This window comes from Pholis gunnellus, assembly GCF_910591455.1.
Source record: "Pholis gunnellus genome assembly, chromosome: 17".
Classification (NCBI taxonomy): Eukaryota; Metazoa; Chordata; class Actinopteri; order Perciformes; family Pholidae; genus Pholis; species Pholis gunnellus.
In genome coordinates this window covers 10,263,119-10,279,577 of record NC_136544.1, presented here as the reverse complement: position 1 = coordinate 10,279,577, position 16,459 = coordinate 10,263,119, and the positions used below count along the sequence as shown (strand labels likewise).

Sequence of the window (16,459 nt, the reverse complement as noted above, 5' to 3'; positions counted from 1 at the left end):
CTTCTCCTTACTGTTTTTGATTAGATTAGATATGATGTAACTTCTTAAAATAGGTGAGAATAAATAAAAACCCTAAGAAATGAGTTCAAAAGAGTCGTCAGACAGTAAAAAAAATGGGTTGATAATAAATCCACTGTATTGTTTTTGTATTTCATATTTGAAATATACTATCAACAGCAGCGTGGCGAGCTTGTAGGTTTGTTGATGCTTTGTTACATTAATGATCAGTAGAACGAGATAACATCCACTGTAGGCCTCTTTGTAGGTATTTATTGCAAAATGTACCTAAAAAGCGGAGTGACAATGGTATCAGGAATGGTTTGCAGCGCCCCTCAGTGGACACCCCCCTCCTGCGCCTTATTCAACCAAAGGTCAGCTGCGATACAAAAGTAAGCGTCACATTTTAAATCTCTCCAAATATTATTTTATCAAGGGGCAAAAACATGTATAACATCAAATGTGATGCGTGTGTCTATTTTCAATCGTGTTGAAATATATGTATTTATGACAACACAAGCGCATGCTTTGTGGCTTCCGAGTCAGTTACCCGGAAGTAGTGTGAAGGTCTTCTGACGATGTTTGGAGTTTAGATAACGTTTCACTGTTGTTGGGTCCAGTGCTGATGCAAACATGGGTGTTAAAATAGAGATGTTTCGAGTAAGTATCAAGTGTTTTAAAACAACGTCCGTGGACATTTAATATGTATTGTTTTTAAGATTTAATATCACACAAATGTGTCCAGGTTGGGTGGTTCGATCTAGCTAGTCGTTATCGTTAGGCTATGTGTGGTCATGTGGTCGTTTCCCACAGTCACTCACTTCCTGATCTTATTTGTTTTTGAGCAGATGATGCTGTATCTGTCCTTTCCCGTGACCATGTTCTGGATCTCAAATCAAGCAGAGTATTTTGAAGAGTACATAGTAAAAAGAAAGGTACGCAATGCTGCTGTTTTATTCTCTGTCCACATGCTCGGTGCTCTTCTTGTAATAACACATTATCTCTTCCTCTGCTGGCATCTTTTATGGTTTCCAGAGGGAGATCTTCCCTCCTGACGAAGGACTGCGCGTACGTTTTTTTATTTATTCATTTCATTTAAGGCTAATAATAAACACCACTAATAATTTCTGTATTATTTCCTAGCTGTTTTTAAACTATCCATAAAAAGCAGTGTGTCTGATAAAACTATGGCTGTAAAGCACAATATATGATAATGATTGTACTATATTTATTTTTCAGAGGAAAGAGATGCAGGACTTCAAAGAGCGAATGCGTCTTCGTAAGGAGCAGCAACTATTAAGAGCAATTTCTATGGACTCTGAGAATTGAGGATTATGTGTTGAAGAAATGCATATATTAGCACTGATGGAGGATTATATCTGGCATTATTTATTGGGTAAAACGAAAAACTGGTGGGACTGGATTAAGAGCATGAAACATCGAAACTCTTTGAGAAGTTAACACATCCCTAATGTGTGTTGGGAGTTATATGCCTTTAATCTACATGTGTGATTTTATTTTTTTCACCAAGGACTGTTCAGATGCCCGATGAGTTGCTGTGATTGCATTGTCATAAAATAGTTATTTGAGTTATATATCCAGTTGGATCTAATGTAATTTTCACAATTTATTTTGTGAGGAGCAGTTTCTATTAAATGTTGATTTATTTTTCCATGTTTAGTGTTTTACGACATTGTATCACATTGGATGTAATTGAGCATTTTTGATAATGATAAACAGAAAGAGACATTAATACCAAAGCATAAAGCAAATCTCCATAAACTGATTTGAATTTAGCACAAACACAAAATATGAACTACCTGATTGCATAAATATTTACCCCCTTCATACATGGATTTATTAGAGACACAGATAGCAGCAACTACTGCTTTTATAGCCTTTGATTTACAGTCTGGGTAACTTTAAATTTATGTTCTGTGTTATCTTATTGGAAAATAAAATATCACGTTTCACTAGTCTGCAGCAGGTTTTCTTCTGTGAGATCTTTATTTTTGCTGCATTCAGTTTAGATGAAAAATAACTGTCTGCACCAGTGGTGATTCTTGAGTTGTGTGATATGACATTAAATTATTTTATGTTCTGCTTATCACTGTTGTAAAATCCTAATGACATCCCCTGGGTTTGTATAATAACAGTTGAGGGAATGGAGGAATTTGAAGCTATAGGCACTGACTACGTGTATAGTTCTTGTTAACATCATTTAACGCTGTTTTTCATTAAAGTCAATGTTGGTTTTGTTTCACCTATTGTATCAGAAGCATTGGTGGTTGTGCTTGGATATGAAGATGTATCTGATGTACTGTACATTCTCTGGCCACATCTCTAACCTCGGGTTAAAGATGCGTTGTGACCAGAAGAGAGCTGGTTTGACCACCAGCCAATATTTATTTGTAGGAACAAGGTGTTTATGAGTAACTTGGGTAGAGGCATTGAAATGGAGTGCGACCCAAATGTACCTCCTGGTTCAACGCAGACAGTTTAAATGTCTTAAATATGTACTTTGATTACTCAAAATCCCTCAACTTCCGGAATAAAGTGAATTGTGATTTTCTCTAATTCCTGAGTATGGTAATGTTATTACTGTATTTTTCTTTAAAACAATACAGCACTGTACTGTATACTTTATGCTGTTAGTGCACGTGAATATGCAGTTCGCCTACAGAGCCAACAGGTCTGTAGAAGACGCAGTCAACATGGCCCTTCACTTCATCAGCAGCTCCTGAAGTTCACGGATGACGCCGCACTCATTGGACTCATCTCTGGTGGGGATGAGTCCGCCTACAGGTTGGAGATCGACCATCTGGTGACCTGGCGCAGACCTAACAGCTAAGAGCTCAACGCTCTAAAGACAGTGGAGATGGTTGTGGATTTCCGCAAGAACGCAGCCCCACCTGCCCCGATCACCCTGTTGAATCTGTGGATTCCTTCCATTTCCTGGGCTCCACAATAACCCAGGACTTCAAGTGCTTAACATCTATTTCAATTATGTCTCATACTATTGCACTGTGTTTATTGCTATGCACCAATCACCAAGCCAAATTCCTTGTATGTGTAACGTACTTGGCAATAAACAGTTTCTGATTTAACAACCTATATGAAGTGGAATGATGGTGCCATGACATATCATGTGATACTACATCACTATTCATTGTGCAACTCCACTTATCTAATCATTTTGCCCAAAATGTCAAAACAATTATGTGCATGGTTGGAGTGCAAAAGCAACAGTCACAAGGCCATGCTTGTTCTAAAAGATATCACTGCTTTTTTCTTCCCTAAAGAATAACGATTCATAAATATGCAAAGTGTAAAACTGAACATTACACCATGACCCTTTCCGGACCGGCACATCAATCTTATGATCTCACAAATATGAATATATGGGAGAGGGCCATGCTTGGCTTGTGTCTAACCTTACCCAACAAACTGCTGAATTTCACATCCATCATGTTGAAGTGATTATGTGTTTTTCTCCCCCGAGGCTCATCAAATGATACTCTCAAACATATTTAGCAATAAAAAATTGGCCCGTTGGATGTCTCACAGTCTGTCTCCTGAGGCACTGGCAAAAGAGAGTGTGCGTTTATTTCTTGCAGCTGTTTCTTTTTTCATGATCTGACATTCATTTTGGAAGTCAGTAGTATTTTGTGATGATAGCAGTGGCTACTAGTTACAATGAATATTAAGGAGAAGGAGGAATTGCAAAAGCTTGATTCAAGTCTCAATACAAATGTAATTAATGTACTTTAACTGATATTTCCCACACGTTTGCTATTTGTTTCAACAAGGTTACTGCACAACAATTTGGACCAAGTGTACGAGACATATTCATGCAATAGCAGTATCAGGCAATAGAGGGCAACATTTCACTGTTAAAGCCTGTGTGCTCGACTCATACTGGCTTTAACAACAAGGAAGTGACCGACTAACGAGCCAACAGGTTGCTGTCAAGATGGCACCGAGTGGGCTGAAGGCGGTAGTTGGAGAAAGTAAGTTATACATTCGTTTAATCGCTGTATTCACTTTCAGAAGTTTAGTACAAATAAAATACACAGGTTGTTAATTTTGTACTCGAAGGAGCTCGATGAATTGACGCTAAACCTGTATCAGAAACGCTGCTGGTCGACCTCAGGTTCTTCCTGTTCCAGTCACAATTTAAATGCGAACACTACCTAAGGACACACTGTCATCGATAACCAAGTCATTGATACACTTTTGTATTGTGTTGCGAGTGTTGGTAACACCATTAGCCGAGGAGAAAAGGGTGGTTTGTTGTTTGGTGGATGTAGATTTCGACGGCGTCAGTGAGTGACGATGTTGTGACCATTGTCGTGACAGTCCTAAACATGAGCTACCATTAGCGCGTGAACCCAAAGAGGAAGTCCGGTCCCTTCACTTGAGCAGCACTCACGTTAAATCAGCCCTAACACATCGTGTTGTACGCAATTAAACGTCAATACAATTTGAACTGTTGTTACAAAAAGTTTTTAAAGTATTTATTTCGTTTTTACAAAAAGCCTAACTATTTCAATAACGTCATAGAATGAATTGTGCTTAAAGCATCTGTTAAATCCTGATATAATGATTAATTAATACATTTTGTATTCGCAAATCAAAGATAAATAGCATTATGTAATAGTAATGGCTATTTAACATTATATACGTTTATACATCATAAGTATTTGCATTAAGGGGTTCAGTTGTTCTAAACAACTTATAGTGTTTAAAGGCTAATTTATTTATGCTCTGACGCAACCTTTTCATTAAGTCAGAGGGAGGAGTGTAGTGTGAACAAACCTGTCACACAGAATTGCTCAAATCTTCAATTGTGCCCTAACAGTACAAGTAACTCTGACCTCAGGACTCACAGATCAGACCAACGATGACTTGCTATTTGTTTATTCTAGGCCTATTTATAACTGTGAGTTTTTAATTGCAACTGATTTGAGTATAAGACGCATGTTTGTGCTGCTGGGCCTGGGCTTAGGAAATCTGCAAACGCTGCTTTAGCGGTGGCATGTGGACAGGTCTTATGAGCTTGATCTAATGCTTAAAATGTTGTTGTCCACACAAGTTAAGCTAAGCATAGGAGAGTGCAGGCCGTCTTCCTTGCCACACTCCATTGTCACTATAATGCCAAATAATATAAGTCACCGCAAGTCATAAACTCAAAAATAACAGCATTCTGTAAGAGGCAAGACGGGCTGAGGCCTGGCAATTATGTATGCAGATATTTTGCTACATTTGAAAGAGGAACAAATATATATATATATATGCTAAGATTAAGACTAATGCTAAAATGGTTTGATGGTCTGCTTTGAGGTGGAAGGCCCCAGCTTCAAGTAGTCATCTTTTCCAGTTGCCTGTTTGTAAATGGGTTGGGCATGACACAACCTTTTGTCAGTGATTCATTTTCCTCGTGGTCCTGGCAGACAGTTCTACGTTGTTAAATGTAAATTGGTACAGACTAGTTTATAGTTTTGCCTATCTAAGCAAACACATATCCAGTATCCACTGAAATATTCAAAAACTTCACCAATCTATTCGTGGAAACAGTTCATAACGTAGTGATGACAATGATCTTTAACGTAGGTGTAGAGTAATAATGTTTTTCTTTATAATGAATTGCTGAATTAAACAGCCAATTATCACATCAATTAGCAAGTGAATAGATGTAGTAATAAGACTTGGCCTATAAGAAGCAATCATATGTCTTAGTGAGTCACAGCTGTGTTTATAATGAGGTTAGACTAGGAAGTCGAGTGATGAACATGATATCACATCGATGTAGTTCTTCATTTTATTCCCACACCGTCCTCCCTTCTGTGCACTATTTAAGGGAGGAAATGTTAAGCCACCCAGATCCTGGTGAATATATGACGGCCTAAACAATAGCCCCACTCACGACTAATGGGTTTTGTTTTATGAAATGGCACCTTTGCTCTGCATGTTTTATTTCAGAGCATTTTGGGCAATATGGCCCACTTTCATAATGAAACACTGCACTAAACCCTCGCGCTTGGTTTCACGGGGAGTGCCACACCTCAGCTGTTGTGCCTACGAAGTCACTGGAACAACTATGCTTTTGTCTGATCTTCGTACACTGTAATCGCAACAATATTACAAAAGGAAGTTGCACCACAAGTTGGTAAATACAAGTACTAAATACGAGGTTCCTGGTTAAGAGAGTTTTAGACACGCACAGCCGACCTTTAACTCTTTGCATTGGCTTAATATAAGAAATGTCACAACATTTCAAATAGGTATTTGACTTGCTCTTGTATCTCCTTACAGTGACTGTAGGCAGAGAAGACAACATTTCAATTAACACATGTATTTTTTACTCTTTAGTCACTGACCTGCAATATATTAAATGTCACTCTTTGTCTACAAGTAAAGAAGAATGTTCCCAAAAATGAATTGTATAAATTATAAATGGGTGCTGTCACAAAAATGTGAGTCATTGCAAATTATAGGTATCACATAAATGATTATTATGGTGTTTCACGTAAACCTTTTTTTGTGCGGCGCAAGAAATGTTTCCAAATAATTGATTGTTTTGTAACCATACATTTAATTCTTCTACAGAAATCCTCAGTGGGGTGATAAAGAGTGTGAAGAAGGACGGAGAATGGAAGGTAACAGTTGCTCAATAGGAATGAAGAAATCCCCAGATCTTGTCGCACTGGATTTCTAACCTGTTTATCTCGTGCTTCTCCAGGTTCTCATCGTGGATCACATGAGCATGCGAATTCTGTCCTCTTGCTGCAAGATGTCAGACATCTTGGCAGAGGGGGTGACCAGTAAGTATGCAGATAATTAACGGTCTTGCATCCTGTGGATCAGTTGCAAACACAAGGGTTCAAACTTAAAAAAAATAAAATAACGGATGTCTGTACACTTTCTTCAGGTGTTGCTTCATTTTTGCCAACCTCCTTCAAACTGTCATAGAGCAATCGGGGGATATTTATAGCTGTCTTGTCACATACTAATGGCCAAAGTATTTCTTAAGTTATAAATGTTCACTGTCCCCGGTGCATGAATGGCCACTAATTTATTGGATAAAAAAAATCTCACCAGCCTTATTAAGAGAAGCACCAGATGTGTGTATTTCTCATGGGAGATTGATATTCCAACACTCACTGATTTGTTTTTTTCCCTTTACAAGATGATGTTTTATTTGCAGTTGCATATTGATCAAGTGAGACTGTTTAGATTTAATTAAACATCCTCTGTTTTTTTCCTTTCCAGTTGTGGAGGACATCAATAAACGCAGGGAGCCCATCTCTAGCTTGGAGGCCATTTATTTGATTTCCCCCGTGGAGAAGGTCAGCTGTTCTTCCTCAGAGTTCCCTCAACAACATCTTCCGTGTTCATTGTGATTTTTCTCATTATCCTAACATTTTAAACACAATTTGTTTTCAATTACAGTCGGTTCGTGCTCTCATTAATGACTTCAAAGACGCTGCCTTCACTTACAAAGCAGCACACATCTTCTTCACCGATAGTAAGATTGTCTGTGTGTGTACTGTGTGTATTTTCATCATTGATTTCACGATGAAAAACATCTTAAACCTAATAGGAAACATATTTATTGATCAGCTATTTTCAAAAGTACTGTGCAAAACATTTAAAGTTTCAAAGTATACTGAATACTTGCATTACCATATTGCCGTCTCTAAGTTATTTATTGATGTTTGCTTCCATAGCTTGTCCAGATGGTCTCTTTGCCGAGATTGGGAGATCCAGAGTCTCCAAGGTTGTCAAGACTTTAAAAGAGATCAATGTTGCGTTCCTGCCGTATGAGTCTCAGGTAGGAATTATCCCCTCTTTACTTGATTCTTTTGTCCACATTGTTCTTGAATCGCTTTTGTTTTACTTGTGTTTTGGTGACTGGCAGCTCCTGAGAAAATGATCTGGCTGGCTGCTAAATGCTAAATCCATGTTGTTCAACAGCTAGTCACTAGTGTTTTCTGTGTGATGTTTGGTGGGTTTTACCACCAGGGTTGATTTTTGACTGGGCAGCTAGCATACAGTGGGTTTATCAGAGCTTTTTTACGAGTTAAGAGTGAAACAAACGAGTAAATGCTCCTTTAGAGCTGTGGGTGTATTACTTAAGAGTGACACATTTCATCATTTTTTCCGTTGGTAATGTAGAAATATATATTGCAGCTTGATTGTTGTAAACATAAATGATGTGGTTAAATGAAGGCTAACCTCAACCCCTCTCACCCCTGCAGGTATTCTCCCTGGATGATCCAAACTCCTTGTACTCCTTCTACAGTTCTGAGCCAAATGACAAAAAAGACAAAATGCTGGAGAATCTGGCCGAGCAGATCGCGACCCTGTGTGATACGCTGAAGGAGTACCCTGCAATCCGTTACCGCAAGTATGAACACCTCTCACAAAAGTCAACTAAAGGTAACTTCTCACAGAATTTGCTGATTCAGTTGTTTGTATCGCTCTAAGGGGACCAGAGGAGAATGCGAGACTGGCTGAAGAGGTCCACCAGCGCCTCACTGCTCACAAAGCTGACAACCCAAGCATGGGAGAGGTTAGGAACTACCTCCACCACCAGCCACAACAATTCCTATGTGCTCTACTGTATTATTATTATTCTTGTATTCAAAATTCTTAAGCTGCTTTTTTTTTCCTGCTAAACCAACTTTTCTTCCTTTGGGATTCGGCAGCGCTTCACCTTCACAGGCTGAGGACGTTTTAATGGTTTCTTTGGTTTCTGGGTTTTAATTCCTGTGTTTTTCTCACGCCTTGCTGGACCTTTCCCTTTTTCCCCTTCTCCTTTTCTGTTTTCTTAGCTGACAATTCCTTAATCCTGAGATGGGTCTAAACAGGCATGTATTTCTGTTTTATTTTTGCCTCCATACGTCTGAAGTGCATAATAATGGCTGTGCTGGCTAAGCATTCTCTTTATTCATTTTTTTTACTGTACATGACAAATTTTGCTGAAGTGCTGCCGCATGCTGCATCAGGCGTTGATGAACTCGTATTGATAAAAGCTGACAAGGCTCTTGCTGCATGACGGAGTTACAAAAAGATAATGAAGGGCCATCTATTTCATGCATACTGTCGACTAGATCCTCTTGTATTATGCATTTGTGCATCAAATCTTTGATTAGTCTTAAATGATATCCATTATGTTCATTGGTTTTAGGGTCCAGATAAGGCGCGATCCCAGCTACTGATTGTTGATCGTGGGTTTGATCCCATCTCGCCTATTCTGCATGAGTTGACCTTCCAGGCAATGGCCCACGACTTGCTAGATATCAAACAGGATATCTACACGTGAGTGAGCATCGTATTAAATATAGACTGCTGCTCATTTGCTTCTCCAGATCACTCTGCTGTGTTGGGCGTACCATTTCTCCATTGTTTATCGTGTTGTATGCGTGCACTTGTTTTCAGTTATCAGTCAACCGGCATTGGGAAAGAGAATGACAGAGAAGTGCTATTGGACGAAGATGACGAGCTCTGGGTTCAGCTCAGACATATGCACATTGCTGATGTCACTAAGTAAGTCTGTCACAACTAGATCGTGTCACTGTCATCCTTCCCAACAAGCTCTGGTCATTTCTTTCTCCTGGTTTTATGTTACAACTGAAAACACACACTTTGCTTTCTGAAAAGTTAGAAATTGTACACTATACTATGCCAATAAGTTAAATAGTAGCGTCATATTTGGTTTTATAGACACGTATAGACATATACACATATATAAATCCCTTGTATACTGTATATACAAGGTAACAATTTGACCCTGTGAGGTACTGAAATCAAACTAGATTGCGTTTTCGTTGCTCAGTAATGTTTTATTACTGATTAAACGTACTCCTGCGTAAGGTGACTAATCATTTTCTAAACCCGTTGTTGCAGGAAAGTGACGGAGCTTCTTCGCACCTTTTGCCAGAGCAAGAGAATGTGCACCGACAATGTGAGTGCTCATGCAGTTCTCGTTTTGGTTCAGTTGTTATTACAGATGTCCATGATATAAGATGAAGACAACTTTCATGTTATGCCATTTTATTATAAAAAAACTTTTTGCATCCCAGGCCAACATGAAAGATCTCTCTCAGATGTTAAAGAAGATGCCCCAGTACCAAAAGGAGCTGAGCATGGTGAGTGGGATGAAGTTAAACTCTTGACTATTAATATTATCATCTAATGATCATGTTTCTATTGTAAAGCTGGGACTCTGTACTGTACTGTAAGAATTTTGAACATATTGTATTAGGAGACACTTCTGACAGTAAATTTAACAGTTAGTTTAAATGTTGCCCACATTATAGTTAATTTGACGGTCCATCATGTCAATCTCTGGAGTAGCTCCAGAAAGTCTCCCATCAGAGTTGTCCGTCTTGCCTGTAGCTTTAAGAAAAATGTTTAATCGGTTTTATATATCATGCAATTATTTTATTATAACCATTAATTAATTCATAATAATCCGAATTCATTTTCATTCACAGTACTCTACTCACTTGCACCTAGCCGAAGCGTGTATGAAGACATTCAAGGCCTCTCTTGATAAGCTTTGTGAAGTGGAACAGGTCAGTACTCTTTTGGGTGTACGATTGCAATTAAATCGATTTGATGTTTTCACTTTTACTGTAAAGGCCAAGTTTAATATTCTTGGAATTTGTCTTCTCATGTGCTGTTGTTAGCAAAACAACCCGTCAATCTTTAGTTTTTATATCACAGGGGATCAACTAAGTGTCTCACACACTCTCCATGCAACGTGACCTCCACTTTATGGCTTCTTTTTATTTATAGCTCCACTGGTCTTGTGATATTTAATGTAGAATCGTAATAGTGCATAAGAAGCTTGGGACCGGACGTCAACATCCATACATATCTGCAGAAGAAGCTGTTATGTCATTACTGTAAAGGCATTTAATAAGGCATGCACTACTTAGTAATGTGAAAATCCCTCCATCAACATGAGCCTTGGGAAGGCAGAAAACAGCTGCTTCTGTTACGCGAACACAACACACGCACGGAAGGGAAACCAGTAGGTTTGAAAACAAGTAGGGACGCAACACCGGCACCCACTGCATGCCCAGTGTACGTGAATAGTCACGTGATATTCGTTTTCAGGCGTTTAACGGAGATCATCTCGAAAACGATGCTGAAACGCTGTGTGGACGGAGATCGTTTTTGTTTGTTAAAACTCGTATTAAACCTATTAGTGTGGATGTAGCCTCAGGGAGCCGCAACAGAGGGGCCGAAGAGCCGCATGCGGCTCCGGAGCCGCGGGTTGCCGACCCCTGGTCTGAGGGGATGTATTCTGCCACATTTAGTCCCGTATCAGATGAGTCCAAAGCACACAGGAAATGTTAAGCGATGCATGGTTGTGGCATTATGGCATGCACGTGTTAATGGGCCCTTCTTTGTATGAGTGAATCACTCTACTGCACTAATGGAGTGTCGGCATGTCTGAAAGCTGCCTCTTTAATCCAATGAGCATGTTTTGGCTCAAAGATGGACCGTGTGATCCAACCAGCAAGAGCCCCTTGTCAGCTGCCATTTGTTTTATTGCTCTACATTGTTTGGGCGACCCAATACAGAACGTAGTAACCAAAACAATGTGCTCTATTTTTACGTGCTCTTGTAGCCGCTCTCTAGTTTCAGTTGCTCACAAAATGTTTCGTTATTGATTGGCGTTAATGAGGCTTTGTCCAAATTCTTCATAAAGCTTCACAATAGTTTTAAGGGCGGTCACACAGTGCCTCGGATAAGAATAAAAGCAAAAATGTGCCATTATTTTTTACATAGTTAATTGATTACAAATGCAACTCTGGAGGCTTTCTGTGCAATCTAGGATAGTGTGTTTCATCAAAGAAACGTTAACCTTTTTAAGAAGTTTAAACTAAAAACCATAGTATTGCAATGAAAGAGAGAGAAAAGGATATTGAATAAGATTCAAAGGTTAGTCATCCTCCTGTGTCAGCGGCCCTGTGAGTCGTCTGTCAGCTGACAGTTGTAGTAGAAGTTAATGTTTAAACACGGGAGTCTTCCACAGGACCTGGCAATGGGAGCAAACGAAGAAGGGGAGCCTCTCAAGGATGCCATGAAGAACATTGTTCCTGTGCTCCTCAACAATGAAATTGAGGCCTATGACAAAATCCGCATCATACTGCTGTACATATTCCACAAGAAAAAAGGTGCGACTTTGCCAAAACTCTTCCTATTTTAACGAATACATTTCAAAACCTACATTTCTTTGTGCACAAAAGCATTCTTATGTGTGACTGTTAATTTAGAAAAGTTAACGTGATTTGAAGTTGTGATTAGCAGAGGAGTAAGTGGTGTCATTGCCTTCACCATTTTAACATATCTGGTTATCCACGTAGGCATCGGGGAGGAGAACCTTGCCAAGCTCATCCAGCATGCAAACATACAGGCCGACAGCAACATCATCACCAACCTGCAGAACCTGGGCTGCAACATTATAGCTGGGGTAGATGTCTTTAATGCAGCGTGGTTACAGTTTTCAAATATAATTTCCCCGTCAGTATTTGTTACATGCGTCATGTTGTTTGTCAGGGCCGCAATGCTGGGAAAACACTGCCAGAGCGCAAGGACCGCACAGAGAGCACCTACCAGCTCTCTAGATGGGTTCCCTTCATCAAAGACGTCATGGAGGTATTAAAGCCCAAATCCCGTTTCTGATGTTGCAGGCACACCTGCTAAGTTTTGCCCTCAGATCTTTACACTATCGGTGTTTCTGTAACGCAGAATGCCATCGAGGACAAACTGGACCGAAAGCAGTGGCCTTTCATCTCTGACCCTGCTCCCATCAACACGACTCAGACAGCAATCAGGTAGGTGCTGCTGGAAACGGAAAGGAAATCGTTTATCAAATATGAGCTGGACGTTGTTACTTTATTCCAATTCATGATGAACATAAATAAATAATTGGTTGATGAGTAATGAAACAAAAACATTTTGAAATGTGCCTTTTTTTTTTTTTCTTATGATCAAAGGTGATATTCATTCATTAGTTTAGTTCAATTTATTATTTGGCTTTGTGGGTCTCTATTCCTGTCATTTTTCACTCGAGGATAAACTTCCAAGAATTTGGTGGTCAAAGGTCTCTGTGAGCTCTGGGCCGTAATTGTACTTTTAACTGGGGTAGCAGACAGATTAATGTTGTCAAATAAAAGCTTTTATCCCTGTAACTGAGTTAAAGCCAAGCTTGTAATGAAGTGAATCAAGGAGAAAAAGAAATTAAGCCAGTTTTGCTTTGAATACTTTATAATCCCCCAGGCAATTCCTATCTGGATTCACTTATAATCTGCATAATGCACAATGCTTGTCCCCCTCCTTTTTAGCAAAGTGCAGAATTAAAACTGAGTAGTTAATAATGTTAATGCTATTTATATGACCGGACATGACAGCAGAGGTTAGCAGAGGTAGTAAGCAAAGCATTACAATAACATACACAAGCAGTACTTATTCCTTTCACATCCTCCGCTGATTTTAAATAATGAGCCTTTTGCTTCCAGACTGGAAAAGGTCTGACATGCGGCCTATAGGACTAATTAATTTATAAGACCAGAGCCAATTTCATGTGAATACAGTATAAAAGAAAAGCATTGCATACGATTGAAGTACTTGTTATTATTCAAATAGGGTATGATCATTGATAGATCATTTCCGTGTAATGAAACTGACTGCTTAGCCCTTAGTTTTAGTAAAGTTACTTGTTGCTCAACTATTGTTTTAATTCCTTTTACAGCAGCGCACGTTTTGGACACTGGCACAAAAATAAATCTCCAACAGAATATCGCTCTGGCCCTCGACTTATTATATTCGTGATTGGTGGGGTGTCGCATTCAGAGATGCGTTCTGCCTACGAAGTTACTCGAGCCACTGATGGGAAATGGGAAGTGCTGATTGGTAAGCAATCGCTGTTGAGCAGGCCACAATTTTTGTCCAAAAAATGCAGCATTCAAGAAGTTTTGCCTCTTTTATTATATATTACTTTTTCCTTGACAGGGTCTTCTCACATCCTGACTCCTACCAGCTTCCTTAATGACCTGAAGAGTCTGGACCAAGTTCCTAATCCTGACTGTTAGATGGTGAGGTCCTGAACAGGGTAGAGCACACTGGAATAAGGGTGTAGTCTTTCATTTGAGATGATTGGTTGCTGGTCTTCTGTCACAGCATCTCTGTTGCCTGAAAGTCTTAGATGTAGCCACGGTAGGAAACATTTGTGATTCTTTATTTTGTTTTAGAATGATCTTTTTATTGTTTGTTGTGAATTGGGCTCTGTATACTGCTGTGATTGAAATTGTATTAAAATATTTAATTAGACTTTAATAATATCTTGATTATTTTACTATTCTCATTCAAATTGTTATTTTTGTTACAACAATATATGTTAGATTTTCCTTATTTTGTACTTAAAAATGTCGTCATTCCTTTAAAACTGGATCATCTCGCAACAAAAATCGTATCAAGTCTAATGTGGATGTATATAAGCCAATAGAAGTATGTAACGTATATTCAGTGACATTAAGTATGGAATAATTTTGTTCTTTTCTTTTCTTTTTGCACAGTTACCATATGCTTTAATATATTGCTTGGAACAAGTGTGGTGGGTGTTTGTTTCTTTGTTGTTAAAAATTAGTAATAAAAGAAACTTGATATTCACTTGAAATTGTGTCTTGTGCATAGTGTTCCAGTGGAAGTTCAGTCAGCATACATTTAAAAAAAATAAATAAAAATAATCTCAACTCATCCATCCATCCATCCATCTATTTTCCTCCGCTTATCCGGGGTCGGGTCGCGGTGGCAGCAGGCCAAGTAGGCTGACCCAGGCTTCCCTCTCGCCCGCAACATTTTCCAGCTCATACTGGGGGATCCCGAGGCGTTCCCAGGCCAGCTGGTAGATATAATCCCTCCAGCGTGTTCTGGGTCTTCTCTGGGGTCTCCTCCCAGTTGGACATGCCTGGAAAACCTCCAGTGGGAGGCGTCCATGAGGCATCCTAATTAGATGCCCGAACCACCTCAGCTGACTCCTTTCGATGGCGAAGGAGTAGCGGCTTGACTCCCAAGTTCCCTCCTGACGTCCGAGCTCCTTACCCTATCTCTAAGGCTGAGCCCGGCCACCCTACTCATGGTCTACTTTAAAGCTTTGTCCCACATGCTGATCCCAAAGTGAAGAATAAACTTCCATGCTCAGAATAGTTTGAAATCATTGTGGACGTCTTTTGACTTCGCTATTCAACCACCTCTAACATGCTATCCGAATATCCTTAACGTCAAGAGAATATACTCAAACCTCTCTAGTTTGAATATACTGTATATGTTATGTGATCAATCTGTGTGTGTGAACATTTTCAGTCCTCGTTATAACTCGTTTTTACAAGTATTTTGATACTTTACGGTTCCGTTAATCACTCTACATGTTTAAAGTACAAGGTCATTTACCATTTGACCATTTTCACCAGTATATCATACAGTATATGACTATTTTAAAAATATATTCGTATACACGCTTTGTGTTGGAAATGTTATTTTTATCGCAGTGCCAGTTTTGTTACTCCCAGGTTATGATATTGAGATTATACGTACATGCAACATATATTTAAAATGTGGGGTTTAAGTATGGGGGTTAGGTCAGAACGGAGAATATGTACACCTACCAGTGAAAAAGATCATCCCTCAACATGTTTAGGATTATGTTTTCATCTGGGATTACAGATGGTACTATTACGATCAGGGCACTGGCCTCGGGTATTAATGGCAATGGGTTAATACTCTGGACTTAACTCTTTTTAAAAGCTTTCCACCAAGCCTTACTCAGTAGACATTTGGAGTAGCATCATTCAGGATCTTCATTTCCATTGCACATAGATACATTCATGAAGTATTGAATGGGTTCTTCATCACTTACTGCAAGTACTTTTGTGTAACTTTCTGTACTGTTTCACATTTTATCTAGTTTTCAGTAGGGGACACTTTCCCTTTTTTTGGTATTATTTTCTATGATGGCAGCCGCTAACGTGGACTCAAAATCAGAAGCTACCGACACTGTGCAGGTAAGACCTTTGTAGCCAAACATTCCTTCCTATGCCTGTAAGTTTGTGTACATTTTGCCACTTTGTTTTGATGCCTTGTTGACTGATATTTTGGTTCTAATTGTATAGAATGGCATTAAGTATCTTTTAATTATTTGTGTACAGAGTGGTGTTTAATTATCGTAAGTGACCAAAAGAAGCAAACCTATTAATGTTTGTTCTTCTACATTGTATTGTATTTGTTTGCTATGTAAACTATTATAATTCATAACATTTTGATATTACTTTCACATTTTGCATTGGTCCCCACCATGGGTTCCACGACTATTACTACGAGAGAGTGAAACAATTATCTTTTTAAGAATAATTACTTTCATGTTTAGATGTGCATTGGGAAATGA

The 16,459-nt window shown here is 39.0% G+C and overlaps 2 protein-coding genes across 2 annotated transcripts; both read left to right on the top strand.

The window, feature by feature from the left end:
• The first annotated feature begins 560 nt into the window (after nucleotides 1-560).
• On the top strand, nucleotides 561-2,574 carry pet100 (PET100 cytochrome c oxidase chaperone). Its single transcript, XM_079178145.1, has 4 exons — nucleotides 561-657; nucleotides 846-932; nucleotides 1,033-1,065; nucleotides 1,237-2,574. The coding sequence occupies exons 1-4, from the start codon at nucleotides 631-633 to the stop codon at nucleotides 1,324-1,326; spliced, it is 237 nt and encodes a 78-aa protein (XP_079034271.1). The 5' UTR covers nucleotides 561-630; the 3' UTR covers nucleotides 1,327-2,574.
• Nucleotides 2,575-3,938: 1,364 nt separating this feature from the next.
• stxbp2 (syntaxin binding protein 2) lies at nucleotides 3,939-14,688 on the top strand. The gene is made up of 19 exons (XM_079177632.1): nucleotides 3,939-4,007; nucleotides 6,607-6,656; nucleotides 6,740-6,821; nucleotides 7,270-7,346; nucleotides 7,450-7,525; nucleotides 7,728-7,831; nucleotides 8,259-8,407; nucleotides 8,488-8,572; nucleotides 9,191-9,321; nucleotides 9,442-9,549; nucleotides 9,910-9,967; nucleotides 10,086-10,151; nucleotides 10,500-10,580; nucleotides 12,053-12,194; nucleotides 12,384-12,490; nucleotides 12,577-12,675; nucleotides 12,769-12,854; nucleotides 13,772-13,932; nucleotides 14,032-14,688. The coding sequence occupies exons 1-19, from the start codon at nucleotides 3,971-3,973 to the stop codon at nucleotides 14,109-14,111; spliced, it is 1,779 nt and encodes a 592-aa protein (XP_079033758.1). The 5' UTR covers nucleotides 3,939-3,970; the 3' UTR covers nucleotides 14,112-14,688.
• The last annotated feature ends 1,771 nt before the right edge of the window (nucleotides 14,689-16,459 follow it).